The sequence below is a fragment of the Anabrus simplex genome, chromosome 6 (genome assembly GCF_040414725.1).
Source record: "Anabrus simplex isolate iqAnaSimp1 chromosome 6, ASM4041472v1, whole genome shotgun sequence".
Lineage (NCBI taxonomy): Eukaryota > Metazoa > Arthropoda > Insecta > Orthoptera > Tettigoniidae > Anabrus > Anabrus simplex.
The window spans coordinates 184,583,130-184,598,803 of record NC_090270.1 but is presented as its reverse complement, the minus strand read 5'-3'; the positions used below and the strand labels follow the sequence as shown (position 1 = coordinate 184,598,803).

General features: G+C 36.8%; 1 protein-coding gene across 5 annotated transcripts in view; it reads left to right on the top strand.

The window, feature by feature from the left end:
• Positions 1-8,003, top strand: part of LOC136876276 (uncharacterized protein CG5098) — a 577,938-nt gene extending 569,935 nt beyond the window's left edge. For all 5 annotated transcript variants that reach the window (XM_067150088.2, XM_067150091.2, XM_067150087.2 and 2 more), the window contains one exon: positions 6,904-8,003. In XM_067150088.2, the coding sequence (XP_067006189.2) occupies positions 6,904-6,942 (39 nt within the window). In that variant the 3' untranslated portion in view covers positions 6,943-8,003. The remainder of the gene's footprint in view (positions 1-6,903) is intronic.
• Positions 8,004-15,674: the final 7,671 nt, after the last annotated feature.

The following is a 15,674-nucleotide window of genomic DNA, read 5'->3' as shown; positions in this document are numbered from 1 at the left end:
GATGTGATGGACCAACATAGGATTTTAATAATGGCTTTACAAGAACTTAGGAACACAGACCAGGACCCAATTGAATCAGGAGGTTATCGTCTCTACAAAGGACCTCCAGGACAAAGAGTAATGAAGAATGTCCCCTATGTGGTGTAGGTTTTCTTGTTAATAATAGCATAATAAGAGTCCTTTGAAGATTTTTCTTTAAACTCTTTGAGGATGGCATTTCTAACAGTTGAAGTAGGGAATAAAACTTTAATAAATGTGCATGGACCAACAAATGACAAGAACAATAAGTTAGAGAAGGAGTTGAAAACTTTTGGGAAGAACTTGATGACACATTAACAAAGATCCCTGATGAGCATATAAAAATCTTACTTGGAGATTTCAGTGCTAAAATAGGCAGAGAAAAGAAGTATCGCACAGTTGTAGGAAAATGGTCAGCTCATAAATTAACGAACAAAAATGGCCAAAGATTGATTGAACTTTGTGCAGATATTGGTGGCTCATTTTGGAAACCACCAGATTCATGAGGCGACCACATAAACTTATAACAAGGAAATGCCGTAACGTAAAATTGGGAGAGTTTCAGATTGATCCTGTTGCTATGGATAAAGATTATCCTAAAGAAATGTATAATGTCAGAGTCCTCCGTGGGGTAGACATTGACTCGGATCATTATATCTCAAAAATAAAAATCAAGTTAACACCAAAAAAGGAAACACAAACGTAATCATCTCAAAGCAAGGTGAAATTATGATCCCAGTTACTTAATAAATATTAAAATATATTTAGAGAGATCCAAAACACCTTTAAATGACAAATTAGAGACGATGGTCAACAAACTAAAACCATAGCCGAAGAAATCGCTCCAATTAAAAGGAGAAAGAAACATGCGTGGTGGAACGGATAATGTGACAAAGCAATTCAAGCAAGGCATAAGGCACGGTTAAATGATCAACAGAGGAAAACAGAAAAATCTCGAGAAGAACTAATTAATGCCAGAAGACAAACAGCTAAAGAAATTAGGACAATTAAAAGAAATTATCTAAAGGAAATGCTTAACCCTTAGCACTCAAGTGGCGGGCCTTGATAAAGGAAATGCTTAACCCTTAGCACTCACGTGGCGGGCCTTGCCCGACATCGAGAATATCCCACATAGATCCTATGTCGGGCAATTTTCTTCCATATATAACTCCTTTGTCGGGTTACGTGTGTATGAATTACAGCTACAGTAAGCTACTGCAATAGTTCGACGACAATTTGAAGCCATGTATAGCTATAGTCTCTTTGAAAACAGGCTTTGTGCGCATTCTTTGAAGACCATGTGAGTTTGTAAACAAATATTGCTCAGCAACATGGCGTCGTTCGAGCAGCATGAGAAAGAAATAGCCTTACTTTTAGGTGAAAATGACGTTGATTTCAGCGATAGTGAGAGTGATTTTCAATTAAGTGGTGAGGAAAATATTGCGGAACAAGATTTTGTTGGTAAGTTGAGTGATGAAAATCCTGATAGTAGGAAAATTATGCTAAATGGCAATGCTGGTACCTCTGCTGATGGCTGGAGGAAATACCTTGACACTGACTTGGACTTCAAAAGTCCATTCACAGGTACATCAGGTTATATACCACCGCAAGGTTGAATGAACTTGACTTTTTCCTTTTAATAATAATAATAATATTTGCTTTAAGTCCCACTAACTACTTTTTAAGGTCTTCGTAGACGCCGAGGTGCCGGAATTTAGTCCCGCAGGAATTTTTTTACATTGCAGTAAATCTACCGACACGGGGCTGTCGTATTTGAGCCCCTTCAAATACCACCGGACTGAGCCAGGATCGAACTTGCCAAGTTGGGGTTAGAAGGCCAGCGCCTTAACCGTCTGAGCCACTCAGCCCGCACCTTTTCCTTTTATTATTCTTGACTGACGAGTTATTGTCGGTAATTGTGCGCGAGACTATCCGGTATGCTAGTGTAAACATTCAAAAGGTTACGCCCCTCACACATGAGTCTCTTAGGAGGTTGTGGATAGATGTTACTTTTCCCGAATTCAAAGCATTTTTAGGCGTTATCATAAATATGGCAATGAACAGTAAGCCTGAATTACGACGTGAGACTGTGTTTTTCAGCAATACTTGCAGAAAAAAAGTGGCTGTCTGAGATAATTTCAGGATGAAAATGCTGAACATTGCATTTGAATACTATATTGTACTTGTATTATATTTATTTTGTGTTTGCTTTAGTTGATTTTTATAAATATGCTGTCAGTATTTTTGTGCTATCTGTTATCCCTCTGTAAGCAGATTCTTAAATGGAGCTGGAGAGGCAGGATTGTTCAGAAGGAAAGGAGGGCTAAGGGTTAACACTATAGAGGAAACATTCAATCAGCATAAAACAGGAGACTATTACAAAACATTCAAGCAATATCAATCTAAGTTTACCCCTCCCACACTTATGTTAAGAAATAAAAATGGAAAAATGGCACACAAAAATCAAGATAATGCTGACATCCTTGAAGAATACTTTAAAGAGTTACTTAATTGTGAGGATCCTGTGGAACATTTAAAATTTGACCCTAACCAAAAAAATAAAACTCCATTACAAAAGATTATACCACCAGTTTACAATGAAGTGAAAACAGCAATTAATGCACTTAAAACTACAAAGCAGCAGGAGAGAATCTAATAGTAGCAGAAATATGGAAGAATGCTAACGATCAGACTATTCAAAACCTATATAAATACATCATTGATATTTGGAACACGGAGAAGCTTCCCTAGGAATGGAATACAGGGGGATGCAGTTCATAGAATGAAGACCAGATGGCAGCAGCAAGCACTGAATGTTGTTGCTGCTGTCTTATCAGTACACAGTGCACAGATGCAATTGGAACAATTGCTCTTATGTGCCGTGAATCGGATCGCTGTATCGATTCAGTAACGTGAACGGAATCAAATGAATTGAATATCCCATCACTACATGACATATCTTGAGGTGTATCCCATTGTTACTTAATTGCAGTACTTAGCATTAAAATTAAGTGATCGTTTACTTCAGCTTTTATCTTTTAAGATTTAACAACTGCTATCGGACAAGTTATTTTACGCATTTATTATGAAAACATGTTCTCTTTCATTTCCATTTTTCTTTACGGAACAGTAGTCGACAGTTAGTACTAATAAACTCCAGCATCGCGTTTGAATGTCAACGAGAAAGCTCGCTAGTGGACATAGCGAGGAAACGATTGGTTTTGTTTTTTCTCGTTTGTCAAAACCCACGTAACTTTGTGATATGTCTTGTAAGGAAAGATTGATCCATTTATAACCAAATTGTTATTCAGATAAAAATCAACAAAGCGCTCATTATTATCATTCTGATCCCCCATTCCATGTTTACATAGTACTCTTTCCACTCCCTCATTTTTGTTTCCAATCTTGTCCTTCAGATCTCCCATTATCATTTTGATCTCTTTCTTTTTGAATTTTGTCAGGACACTTCTAAGCTGTCCATAGAAGTGACCCTTGTCTTGAGAATCTGCTGATTCTGTTGGTGCGTAACACTGTATGAAGTGAATATTTCTAACTCTTGTCTTGAAGCTTGCTGTAATAATGTGGCCCAACACTGGGTTCCAGTCTAGAAGGCATATTTTCACGCTTGTCATGTCAGCAACAATCCCACTCCATAGTCTTCTTCCATTCCTTAATACAACAGTGTCTTACCATCTCTCAGCTGATTCTCTCCAAATCCTTTCCATAGTGTTTCACTCAGTCCAAGAACCATCATCTTTTCCAGTTTTCCCGCTTCCCACATTATTTGCATATTCCAAAAGTCAATTCAAGTTCATGTTTTCATTCCAAAATTTGCCATTGGAGATATCCGTGTATGTGTTTGTGTAATGGTTCACTCTTGGGTGTGCAAGTTCTTAGCCCACAGCACCTAAAGCCCAGTGGAGCGGCTGCCTCCTATACCATCTGGGCGTGCTGATTTTCTGTCGGGGTAATCTTGGCCCTCTTTCATGAAAGTTACAATTTTACAGGTGACAGGAAATTGTAAGACAGGTTTACATTTTGACAAATTTTGATTCATAAAAACTTACAAGTTTATTATCATCCTAAGTAAAAGTTAATATTCTAATGAATTCTTCTACTGCCACTTTATTTAGCTCACTGCTGTGTCAAATTCTCTCTTATAATTTCTATTTAGAGACAGATGTATTAGAGTACATGTCTGTAATATCGAGACTATGAATTGTGTTATCATTCATTAATTTAATGTTTCTAGTTTTTCTGCAGAAATCATGTATTATTAGATTAAGGCCACAGTCATTTCCTGCCAAGTCCTATTCTATCCTATTGTCATCATAAGAACTGTGTATGTCAGTGAGACGTAAAACAAATATAGCAAAATAGCATTCATACTGGTTGCTAGTGTTTTAAATTGAAAATTTCCAAAAATCCACATTTGTCTTTTATAGTATTGAACATCGCTGGTAAGTTTCAGAGTCAGGAATGCTTGCTGCAGATCAGTGCATATAACCCTAATCCTTTCAGCCTGACATCCTTCTTAGTTCTTTTTGTACCTTGATAACCTTTATGTCTTTCAATGAATCTGCAGTACTCTATCCAGGGTAATCTGAATTTGCTTCAGCTCATCCATTTCAACCTTAAGCTTAGCACATGTTACATTTTGTCAGGAGATCGAGATTGAACACCAGTACGGAACTCTTTCACGAGGATGTAATGGTAATAGGTTTCCATGATAGGTCTTCCTCCAGGTGATTCATTTTGTAGATACAGTAAAACCTCATTAACACGTTTCTGTAGAGGACAAGGAAAAAGAATGTATTAAGTGAGAAAATGTACTACTGAATATACAAATAAAACCTAACCAACAGTGATACGGAAACATAAAATACAAGTTTTTCCGACTTGAGGACATTTTACGCCGTGTATCTGCGGATGCAGTGAAAATTATATATACCCTTTCTAAAGGTGAGAGGAAAGCATTAAATGGAGTGAAAAACACAAGAGAACAAATATGAAAACCTTTTCTGCTGTGGCCTATAAAATGACAGTGCACTGAAAGGTGTGAAAACACCAGACAACAAGTATGAAAACGTTTTGCACAGGTGCCAATAAAAATTTCACAGTATTATTGCAGTTAACACTCTTCTTAAAACAAATGTTAGTAGAAGCCTTTTATTTCGGACCAGTCAGTCATTAAACATTATTTTCTGTTCACACTCCTTGACTCTGAATTGGAGGTTACACACGACCATATGCGACTATGAGGAATGGCATCAGCTGTAGTTTTGAACCAGACAAAACATTGCAACACTTACAGGGTGATCCGATTGTCCATGCAAGGGCCTACTTCTCTGTATTTCTTTAGTCATACGCTTCACCATAGTTCTGTGTGGTTTTAGCAGCATTCACTAACCCCTGTTCTAGTTTCTTCTGCCTCCATCTTGTTGATTGTTCCTCTTTCTTATTTGTAGTTTACATGCATGCAGTCATAACAAAGCCCTTATTTTCTAGGATTCACTTGATCTACTTCTGGTTTTCGTAAATGATTAGCCATTGCTCACTAGAAGCTCCATGCTTGGTTTTCTGTGCTCTTGCTCTCTTTGGTCTGCTTCATTCTTACGGAAATGATAAGGCAAAGGACAAAACAGGAGAAAATCGAGTACCCATGTGTTCTCTACACCTGCCTGGTCATGGGTGGGGTGTCTTTTTTGCTAGTGGCTTTACGTCGCACCGACACAGATAGGTCTTATGGCGACGATGGGATAGGAAAGGCCTAGGAGTTGGAAGGAAGCAACCGTGGCCTTAGTTAAGGTACAGCCCCAGCATTTGCCTGGTGTGAAAATGGGAAACCATGGAAAACCATCTTCAGGGCTGCCGGCAGTGGGATTCGAACCCACTATCTCCCGGATGAAAGCTCACAGCCGCGCACCCCTAACTGCACGGCCAACTTGCCCGGTAGGTAAAACAATTATTCAGTGAACTTTCCTCCTCCAAGCTCCTGAATTCTTCAATGACTGTAGAAGAACCATCTGGGCAGGTTTTTTCTTTTGCAGATCTTGTTCATAGAAAAGACAATCATACCAATTGATTTATTTCATAATTTGAGAAAGGCTGTTCCCACATAAATTTATAGCAAAAATGTTATCATTACTGTCCTGTAGCCTGAAATATGTTTTCATGATACGTGCATGCTTAGGTTAGGCGACTCCATTTGAGTAAGAAAAATCAGATGTTTGCCACAGAAGCCTCTGGGTTGATACTATTACAGTTTTTAAGAATGGAATTGATCATAGTATCACATGGTATCAGAATTAGGAAATAACAAGTGAATAAGCCCCAGTACAGAAATCATCTACAAAAATTGAAGTTTTGAACGATCTGATTGCCGTTCGATACCGATTTTAGTGGGGGGGATCTTTTCCGACTTTTACGAAAAATGTGATATTATGGAATTTTACTGTATTAATATTTAACAAAGCTTTTCTTAATTCAAAATTTGCAAATAGGGTGTCTAGGAAGTTCCTACATTTGTTAAATTAATTACAATTTATTTAGGTCATTTCCTCCCCCTCAGTACGGTATTTTGTTTATTTTGTTGTAATCAGATACAGGTACAAAGTACTCCATTTTACACTGAATGTGTAACAGTATAAAATACCAACAGTAAGAAAACAAACAATTAAATTTAGCAAAGAAGAGACTTGATATTAACAAATTCTTTAGAGATTAAATAACAAGAGGAAAGTACGTTCATAATAATGTCTTTGTTACAGTTTGTTGACAGAGAATCAAAGCATCCCCCCTCCTCCCCTCTCCACCCTCTTGATCTGTGATGTTATGTGGAAATGGAAATTATTTCTTTTAATGTGGATTTTTTCTCTTTTCCAGAATGGGAATAATCCTTCTGAAAGTGTACTTCCAACATAGTAACAGAATGACATGGAAGGAGAAGCAGTACCTGTGTTTTTTGAAACAAACATCCAGTGGTAAATTAGATTGAAGTGTGTTAGACTTTTCCCCTCCCCATTTAAAGATGCATAATGATATGAACTACTTCTGTTACATTGTTGTGATTATCAAAAAGTATCTGCAGAATAGCCAAAGTACTGTAGAATGGAGTTAACTGGAATTCATTTCTCAAACCAAATTAAACCTGTAATATGGTGTGAGAATGAACTTCTTGTTAAGATATCCATAAAAAGTGAGTGAACTGTATTAAGCAGCAAGTGTTTTACCATTGAAACTTTATTTTTTTTAAAAATACAGTGCCCCCTGTACTTCAAACTCATTTCTGTGTTGGTGTGCTCTTGATTTTTTTCTACTGTGCATGTGTCGTCTTCAAAATTCAAAGAATGAGTGATTTTGTAGAATGTGTGTAATGGATTTTGTTATAATGGCGTTAAATATATCGAAGAATCAGTTTAGACAGTACTTCGTACTCATCTCTCTGGAAGAAGCTAGAAGCATTAACTTGCATACGCTGAACTTCTTGCATCCACCTTTGTTGTGCTCAGTAAGGTCTATTTTTGAGTGAGTGTTGTTCATGTTTCGTGTTCTAAGAAGCTGAAAGTAGTGTGTACAAAAATGAAAAATCAGTTTGGCTGTGTTTGGCTAAATGACGAGTTACATAACAACCCTCCTTTGGAACCAAGATCACTCAAATATTTTTTTTAGGGAGGAGGAATATCATAAAGAAACCACTCAAATGAAGCACACTTGGTTAAAAAAGAAAGTGAAAATTATTGTATATAGTTACTTGGAACAAAGTTTTAGTCGGGGAAAACAGCTACGAAAAGTATTTCCTTTCATGTAGAACACTCTAGCTGGTGTCACCTTTACCTTTATTCCTTTGCTATTGGCAGTGTTTTCGGTTATAAAGGTAAAATTTACAGTAAATTGACGATATTTTATTTAAAGGAAGCTACTGTACTTTTATCTTTACTGTATCTAATTGACTGAAGTGCAATAAATTATTTACCAAGACTTCACCACAGAGCAGCTCTTGAATCAAATTCACTTGGTTGATATTTTGTTGTTAGATTGTGTATATTAACAAGTAGCCAGGATTATCCCAGTAAATTCCCTGTTATCCTAATTGTGTATGTATGTTGGTTGTCTTAAGTTCTCAAGTGCAGTTACCTTAACTCTTCACTCACACTCTACAGTAGATTTAATATTGTATGTCCTTCAATAGTTTTATTCATGAATGAATGAATATTACCTGTAAATATACCCAAGTGGCATATAATCTCTGCATATATTTTAATTATTTCATTTCATTATTTGAAAACTTACTTGAACTGATGCCTAGTAAGGCATAACCAAATATTGTATGCATCATAATATCATTGTATAAAGCATTCCATCATATCATTAATAAAATTATGCAGATGACTCTACTGACACTTGAAAAACATTGTCAGTTCTTCAGTGATGAGGTGAATGATTGTGGCTCCAAGGAGGCAGCTCAAACCATTTTATGAGTTTCTGAAAATAGTAGTATATTGTAATTTGATTTTTAAATTTTTTTTTCCTTTTTTCTTTCACATTGACAATACGTACTGTGAACCGTTGAATCTACCCTGCTTGCTGCCCTCTCAGTTAGGGTTGATTGGGTGCAGTGGGCTGGTTTTAAGTTTCTCACCCTTCGATATCAACCTGTAACAAGTCCTGTATTCCGAATAAAATGGTAGCATGCAATTTTAAACTAACCAGACATTGTGAGAAATCTTGGGACTACTTATTTAATTTTAGTTAGAATTTGGAAGAAATATGTGCAGCAACTTTTGTATTCCTATGTGGGAAAGATGGGTGGAATTTACATAAAACTTCAAAGGGTAGGAGGAATAATCAGATGTAAAGTTTCAAACCTTATGAGGTGAAGTGATTTGTGATTGATTATACGTGTTTGTTGGTTATGGAGGTACTGGTATTATCAAATTTTTGTTACATGATAATGTGTAATACTGAATAAGACTGAATTGTCGGAATTTCTTTATTTCAATTGTGACATACTAATCACAAATTCATTTAATTCTGATTAGAAACTGCAGTGGTTTCTATATACTGTATAATATTCTGTATGAAAGTGCACCTTTAACAATGATAATGAAAAAATAATAGTTGAATTTCTATCCTAGTTTCCCTTTATGATGATTTATTTCTGATCTTTAATGTGTATATGCTGACTCTTTTTTCAAGTCGAAAAATCTGTGTTCTAAGGAAGTAAGCTTTCTGTTGCTGAAGTCCTTTGCAATTTTTTAAATTTCTGATTTAAAGTATGCTGAATATTCATTTCTTATACCCTATCCAGTACTGTGAGCTGTAAATATTACTTCTCTAGTCAGTTCATAGGTGTATTTTTTTATTTTTGAAAAAAGGGGCTAAATTCTTACGGTTAATCGTTGCTATTAAATACTTATTACAGTAGAAGTCTGTTATAGCGACAATTCATAACAGCAAAAAATTTACTCGCTATAACGGATTGTCGTTATATGCGATTTTTGTATAAAAGTCGGAGAAACCCCCATGCATATTAAAATCGGTATGAAATGCCAATCAGTTTGTTCAAACCTTGCGTTTCCTCAAATGATATCCACACTACGGCTTACTTGTTTGTTATTTTTCGAAATCCGATACAACGTGAAGGTTTATGTTTAATTTCATTCTGAAAAAATATATAGTACCGTATTTCTCCGAATCCAAGATAACCCCACTTTTTCCTTCAAAAAATTTAAATCGGACTCAAAAAATACTTTGTAAAATTATATGAATGCCTTGTTGTACAGTAGGCCTGCGCTTTTAGACTATTTTTAGACACCGAACATTGTCTTTCGCCATGCCTCTTTTTATTTTGGCTGCAAAATTATTCTTTATTTCCATGGGTTTAAGGACCATTAACTTAAAATTAGTATCATATTACCGAAGAGAGTCCGTTGAAAATTTGCCAGCAATACCTATTCCATGCATCTCTACAATACGACGATTCATCAGGAAATTATTCTTGCTGTCTATAAAACTGTTACTTTTACTCAGCGTCAGATATATAGTCGGCTACCGCTACACGCACATCTCACTTGCCGGGTTCGGCCAAATTCAGCGGCTAGCGATAGGCCTAATTGCGGACGTTGAAAGTCAACGAACGAGTTTATTGCGTCACGGTATGGCCATTCTTCCCATGCGTTTTTCGTGCACATACCTCACAATTTTATCTTCGACTTTGAAGCATCCTTGCTGTGGATCACCGAATGCATTTTTTGTACAGTATGCAATTTTTTTAGCTCTGTCTTCACGCTAATGCCAAGTATTGGCTTTAGTTAGGCCTATGCCATATTTTCTTGCGGCTGCACAATTATTCTACATTTCCAAGTGTTTAATAACCATTAACTTAAAATTGGCATCATAATATCGACTAGAACCCGTTGAAAATTTGCCGGCAATACCTCTTCCACGTATCTTCACAATACGACTATCCATTACGAAAATATTCCTGCTGTCTATAAAACTTAATTTTACTAAGCATCAAGTTCAATACACGCATTATAATTCTGCCACTGAGTACCCATGGCCTTTCTAAGAATTCAAAGGGTCGCATGTTTTGATGCCATTCTGCAGATTTGAGAAACGTTTTTGTAGAGGCTAATAGAACGCCATTCTCTCTTCACTATTTCCTAAGATCCAGTGACGTTACACACAGGCACTGTACAACCAGTTCTCGCGGCTAGCGATGTAAGTTATAGTAAAGACAAAGAGGCAGTCGTTTATTGTCAATGAGTTCTGTGCGCGTGTGACAAGAATCAGTGTGGTTATCGCGGTAGTTGCCAGTGGTATCCATTAACTTACTGTTAGGCCGCGAATGCAACAACCCTTGAGTTTTCGCATGAGATTCTGAGGGGGAAAGTCTTGGATTCGGAGAAATACAGTATCACTCCAGAGGTTTCTGTGGCAAACACCTCATCTTTCTTCTTCAAACAGCGTCACCTAACCTAACCGTATATGTATCATAAAAACATATTTGAAACGCATGTAGAGAAATGATAACCTCCTCGCGAAAAATTTACATGCAAAGAGTCTTTCCGAAATTTAACTAGACGCGAGAAGATATGAAATATGCTCTGAAATCAGTGATGTACTCTGCCATATCATGAGGTGTATCACATTCTTACTTAATTTCCGTACATAACATTAAAATTAAGATATCGTTTACTTCAGTCTTTATGTTTAATGAGTTAATAACTACTATCGGCCACGTTATTTACGCATTTATTACAAAAACATGTTATCCTCTTTCATTTCGAATTTTCTTTAGAGAACAGCAGTCGACGGGTATTACTAATCTACTCCAACATCGCCTTTTAATGTCAACGAGAGAGCTCGCAAATGCACAAATTGAGAAAACTACATCGTACCGAAGATGATCAGTCGAATTTTGTGCAAACATTTCAGTTTTCTTATTCAAACAGCGTCACCTATCCTAACTTAACCTACTATACGTATGATGAGAACATAGTTCAAGCGCCAGTAGAGAAATGATAACCTTCTCGCTATACATTTTCATAATAGCCTTTCCTTAATTTAACCAGACACGACAAAATATAAACTAACCTCTGAAATCAATTAAGCACTCTGCCATATCTCGACGTGTATCTCATTCTTACTTAATAGCAGTATTTAGCCTCAAAATTAAGCGGTCGTTTAGTCAGCCGTAATTTTTAACGAGTTAACAACCGTTATTGGACTCGTTATTTGCGCATTTATTACGAAAATATTTTCTCTTTCATTTCGAATTTTCTTTATGGAACAGCTGTCGATGCGTATTACTAATCAACTCCGACCTCACCTTCGAATGTCGACGAGAGAACTCGCTAGTGCACATAGCGAGGAAACGATGCTGAGGTAATCAATCGCATGCAATATCATGGCTGGGGTGCATAAATATCGGGAACGGAAAAAATCGTGCGTGCTTAATCGCCTGTAATAGCGGATGCGTCAGTGATCGGGCTCTCGCTGTAACCGAAGGACGATACACAGTTTAATATATGAATTTTGAAGGGACAGAAAAAATCGTCGCTGTAACGGAATTCTCGTTATATGCCGTACTCGCTATAGCGGGCTTCTACTGTAATTATTTCAGCAGACATGTTTTGTATTTTTTAAAGGCTTCAGTGAATCATCCTTTTGATCAACAAGTTTTAAATCAGCATAGTTCAATCATATTTATTAAGAACATTCAAAATATATTCAAGGGCTATCAATTGAAATTAAATGGAACTGAATTACATGAAAGGCTGTTCTAAGTTCAGGTTATTAAAATATCAATTGAATTTAAATTAAATCAAAATGGAAACTTGAGGGACCATAATATCTCTGTTGTCCTTCAGCTTCATAGTTCAATTGTATATCATCTATTAGCTACACACACGCACGCACACACACACACACACACACACACACACACACACACACACACACACACACACACACTAAAACAGAATAATTTCCAAGTGTTATCAAATGTCTTTTATCAAAGGTCTTAAAAGGTTAATGGTATTATTTTGACACAACTCATCAACACTATTAATGAATTAAGTGATTAGTATTGCATATTATTTAATTCACAATGGTATTTACAGCTGCTCTGTTAGAAATAAGCCTCTGGCTCTGATTATAACTCCCACAGCTTCAAGGTTCTTGAATTGATACTTATTAAGATAGTACGTACGATTACATCAATTGGTTGGGAGATTTTTCACTTCTTCCATTCTTACTCCTCAGTTTTGTCTGTTTTCATGGTTATACATGGTAATATCAAACCCGAAGTTGTGACACTGACATTTTTAGAACAACATGGCACATCAGCACTATGTATTTTTACTTCAGAGGATTCACTAGCAGCAGGGCAGTATGTTCTCTAACTCTGACAGGTCACTATGGTATAGAATAACACTGGTACCTCAAAACATTTGCAATCAGACATCATCAACAGTGCTTCACAATCTCCTATTGCAGTTGTGAAATTGCAGCTTAAAGGCGAAATGAAAGCTAGTCGGTGGGGACTGTCCAGGATGTCTGTGAAAAAAGGGCCACAAACCAGAAAATGGAGACATTTTTGGATACAAGCTGGGTGCAGGATTGCACAGTTTGCAATGAAACTGTAATGGTCCTCAAGTATTGAAACATTTGTCCCCTCTGAAGTTGCACACACAAAAATGAGGAGTAAGAAAGTAAGAATTGAAAAATATTCAAACCATACAAGAGGGGCTCATCCCACCAAGTAGGAAGGAGAGGAAAGGATTATGGAGGAGGAGTGGAATAATTATATTTTAAATAGAAATATTTATACTTTTTTTAATTGTTATAATTTACTCTTACATAAAATAAAGTATTTAACAGAGCAGTTACAAATTCCATTGCGAATTCAGTAATACTTGATAGCCTCATAATTCTTTAACAGTGTTCGGAATTATGCCAGTATAATACCCCCGACTATTTAAGCCCAATAATATATTTGATAACATTTACAAACTATTCCTTTTTTTTTTAATATATGATATACAGAGATCCTCCGTGGCTCAGGTGGCAGCGCGCTAGCCTCTCAGCGCTGGGTTCCGCGGTTCAAATCCCGGTCACTCCATGTGAGATTTGTGCTGGACAAAGCAGAGGCAGGACAGGTTTTTCTCCGGATACTCCTGTTTTTCTGTCATAATTCTTTCCAGCAACACTCTCCAATATCATTTCATTTCATCTCTCATTCATTAATCATTGCCCCAGAGGAGTGTGATAGGCATCGGCAGCCAGCGCAATTCCTATCCTCGCCGCTAGATGGGGATTTCATTCATTCCATTTCCGACCCGGTCGAATGACTGGAAACAGGCTGTGGATTTTCAATATATGATATACAATTTGGACTATGTATCCAAAGGATAAGACGACATATATTACAATCCTTCAGTATTCTGTCTCAATGTTGATTTAAATTTAATTGTTGTTTTAATAACTTAGAATAGCCTCTCACCTTCAGTGTAATTCAGTTTCGTTTGATTGAAATATGCTGATTTATAACTTGTCAAAAGAATAATGCACTGAAGAAGTCTTTAAACAGGGCAAAACATGTTTGCTTAACACTAGAACGGCCGAACATTCCTCATACCTATAAAGGCCGCAGGCAGTCATTTTGACCGCTGCCGCTTACTGACATATACCTAGGATCCAGGATCTGGGAAACATGCGAATGTTCAATAATTTATTTTAAAACAACAGTTAACCTTTAGGATGTATTGTATACAGATCAATTCATTGTTGAATATTAATAATTCTTCATTTCTTTCACTTCTAATAGGTAACAATGAATTATTTCAGCGGATTTGCTATTGAATGCCTTTGTGAAAAATTATGTAAAAATCTATTTGTTTACAAGCCTATTTAGGCACTTGACAAGCAATTTGTGCAAGTTATTACCTTACACGAACATTTTCCACAGACTACTTTGTTGCACGAAGAACATGTGTCAGAGGTTTTGTTCTGTTTACAATTAGAGTTCACTTGACATTGTCGTCGCTTACGACTGGCACTTTGAACACGAATCTGAGGCTCAGGCTGAAGTGTAGGGAGTTCAATCAACCGGGATCTTGTCTTCAGAAAATCAGATCTTAGTTCTTGTATTACTTCAAGAATATAATCATGTCAAGAGATTCTCTGTCCCGTAAGTTCCTTGTGGACTATCCATGAATTTATTGCTGCTACATCAAGTACGTTGTAAAATACATGTACAGGCCACCTTCGGCATCCAGCTCTAGTGGTGTATTTACGCGCAATTTGATCAGCTACATCCACACCATACTTAGTTCCGTTATAAAATTCAGTAGTACTAGTGAGCTTCTTGTTATCTTCGCTGACTTGAATGCTTGGGTGTAGAGTGCTTAGCAGAAGCACATTCTTGTTCACTTTTCCTTGATATACTGTGAGAGTAGTGTGATCTTCCTTCTGAAGTACGACAGTCTCAGACAGATTCATACATAGTGCTTTGATTGACGCCGGGATTTCCTTCCTCACTCGATTGATTGTTCATACAATACTAGTTTTCTTCTCTTTCAGTCTCTTAGCCAACGTGACCTATGTAAAGAAGTTATCAGTGGTCACGTTACGTCCTTTCATGAGGTCTGGGTCCATAAGTTTCATGACAACATTTTCAGGCAGTGACTCATTGGTGGGTCGCATTTCGTCTTTCCCAAGTTAAGGAAACCCATTGCACACATACTTAGAATCAATGTCTACCAGTAGCCAGAATTTTCTGCCAAATTTATCTGGCTTGTTGGCCATGTACTGCGGAAACCTGCACCGAGCTTTGCTGGGGAAGAGTTGTTCATCAGCTGTGACATTCGCTCCTGGTTATAGCAGGCATAACAATTCTCAATAAATCTATTCCAAATAGCTGACGCCAAAGCAAATTTATCTGTCTGCAAACGAGTGGATCTAGTTTTACGGAGATCAAAGCGCAAATACCTTTGAATTTCTTTGAACCTGTTTCTTGCTATAGTGTTAGTGAAAACAGGGGGACCCCATAAAGAAGACCACATATGATCTACAGCTAGACTAGTAAGTTTATAAGCTCCACGGGTGTATAACAAAGCAATAAAAGTATCTAATTCTTCCAAAGAAAT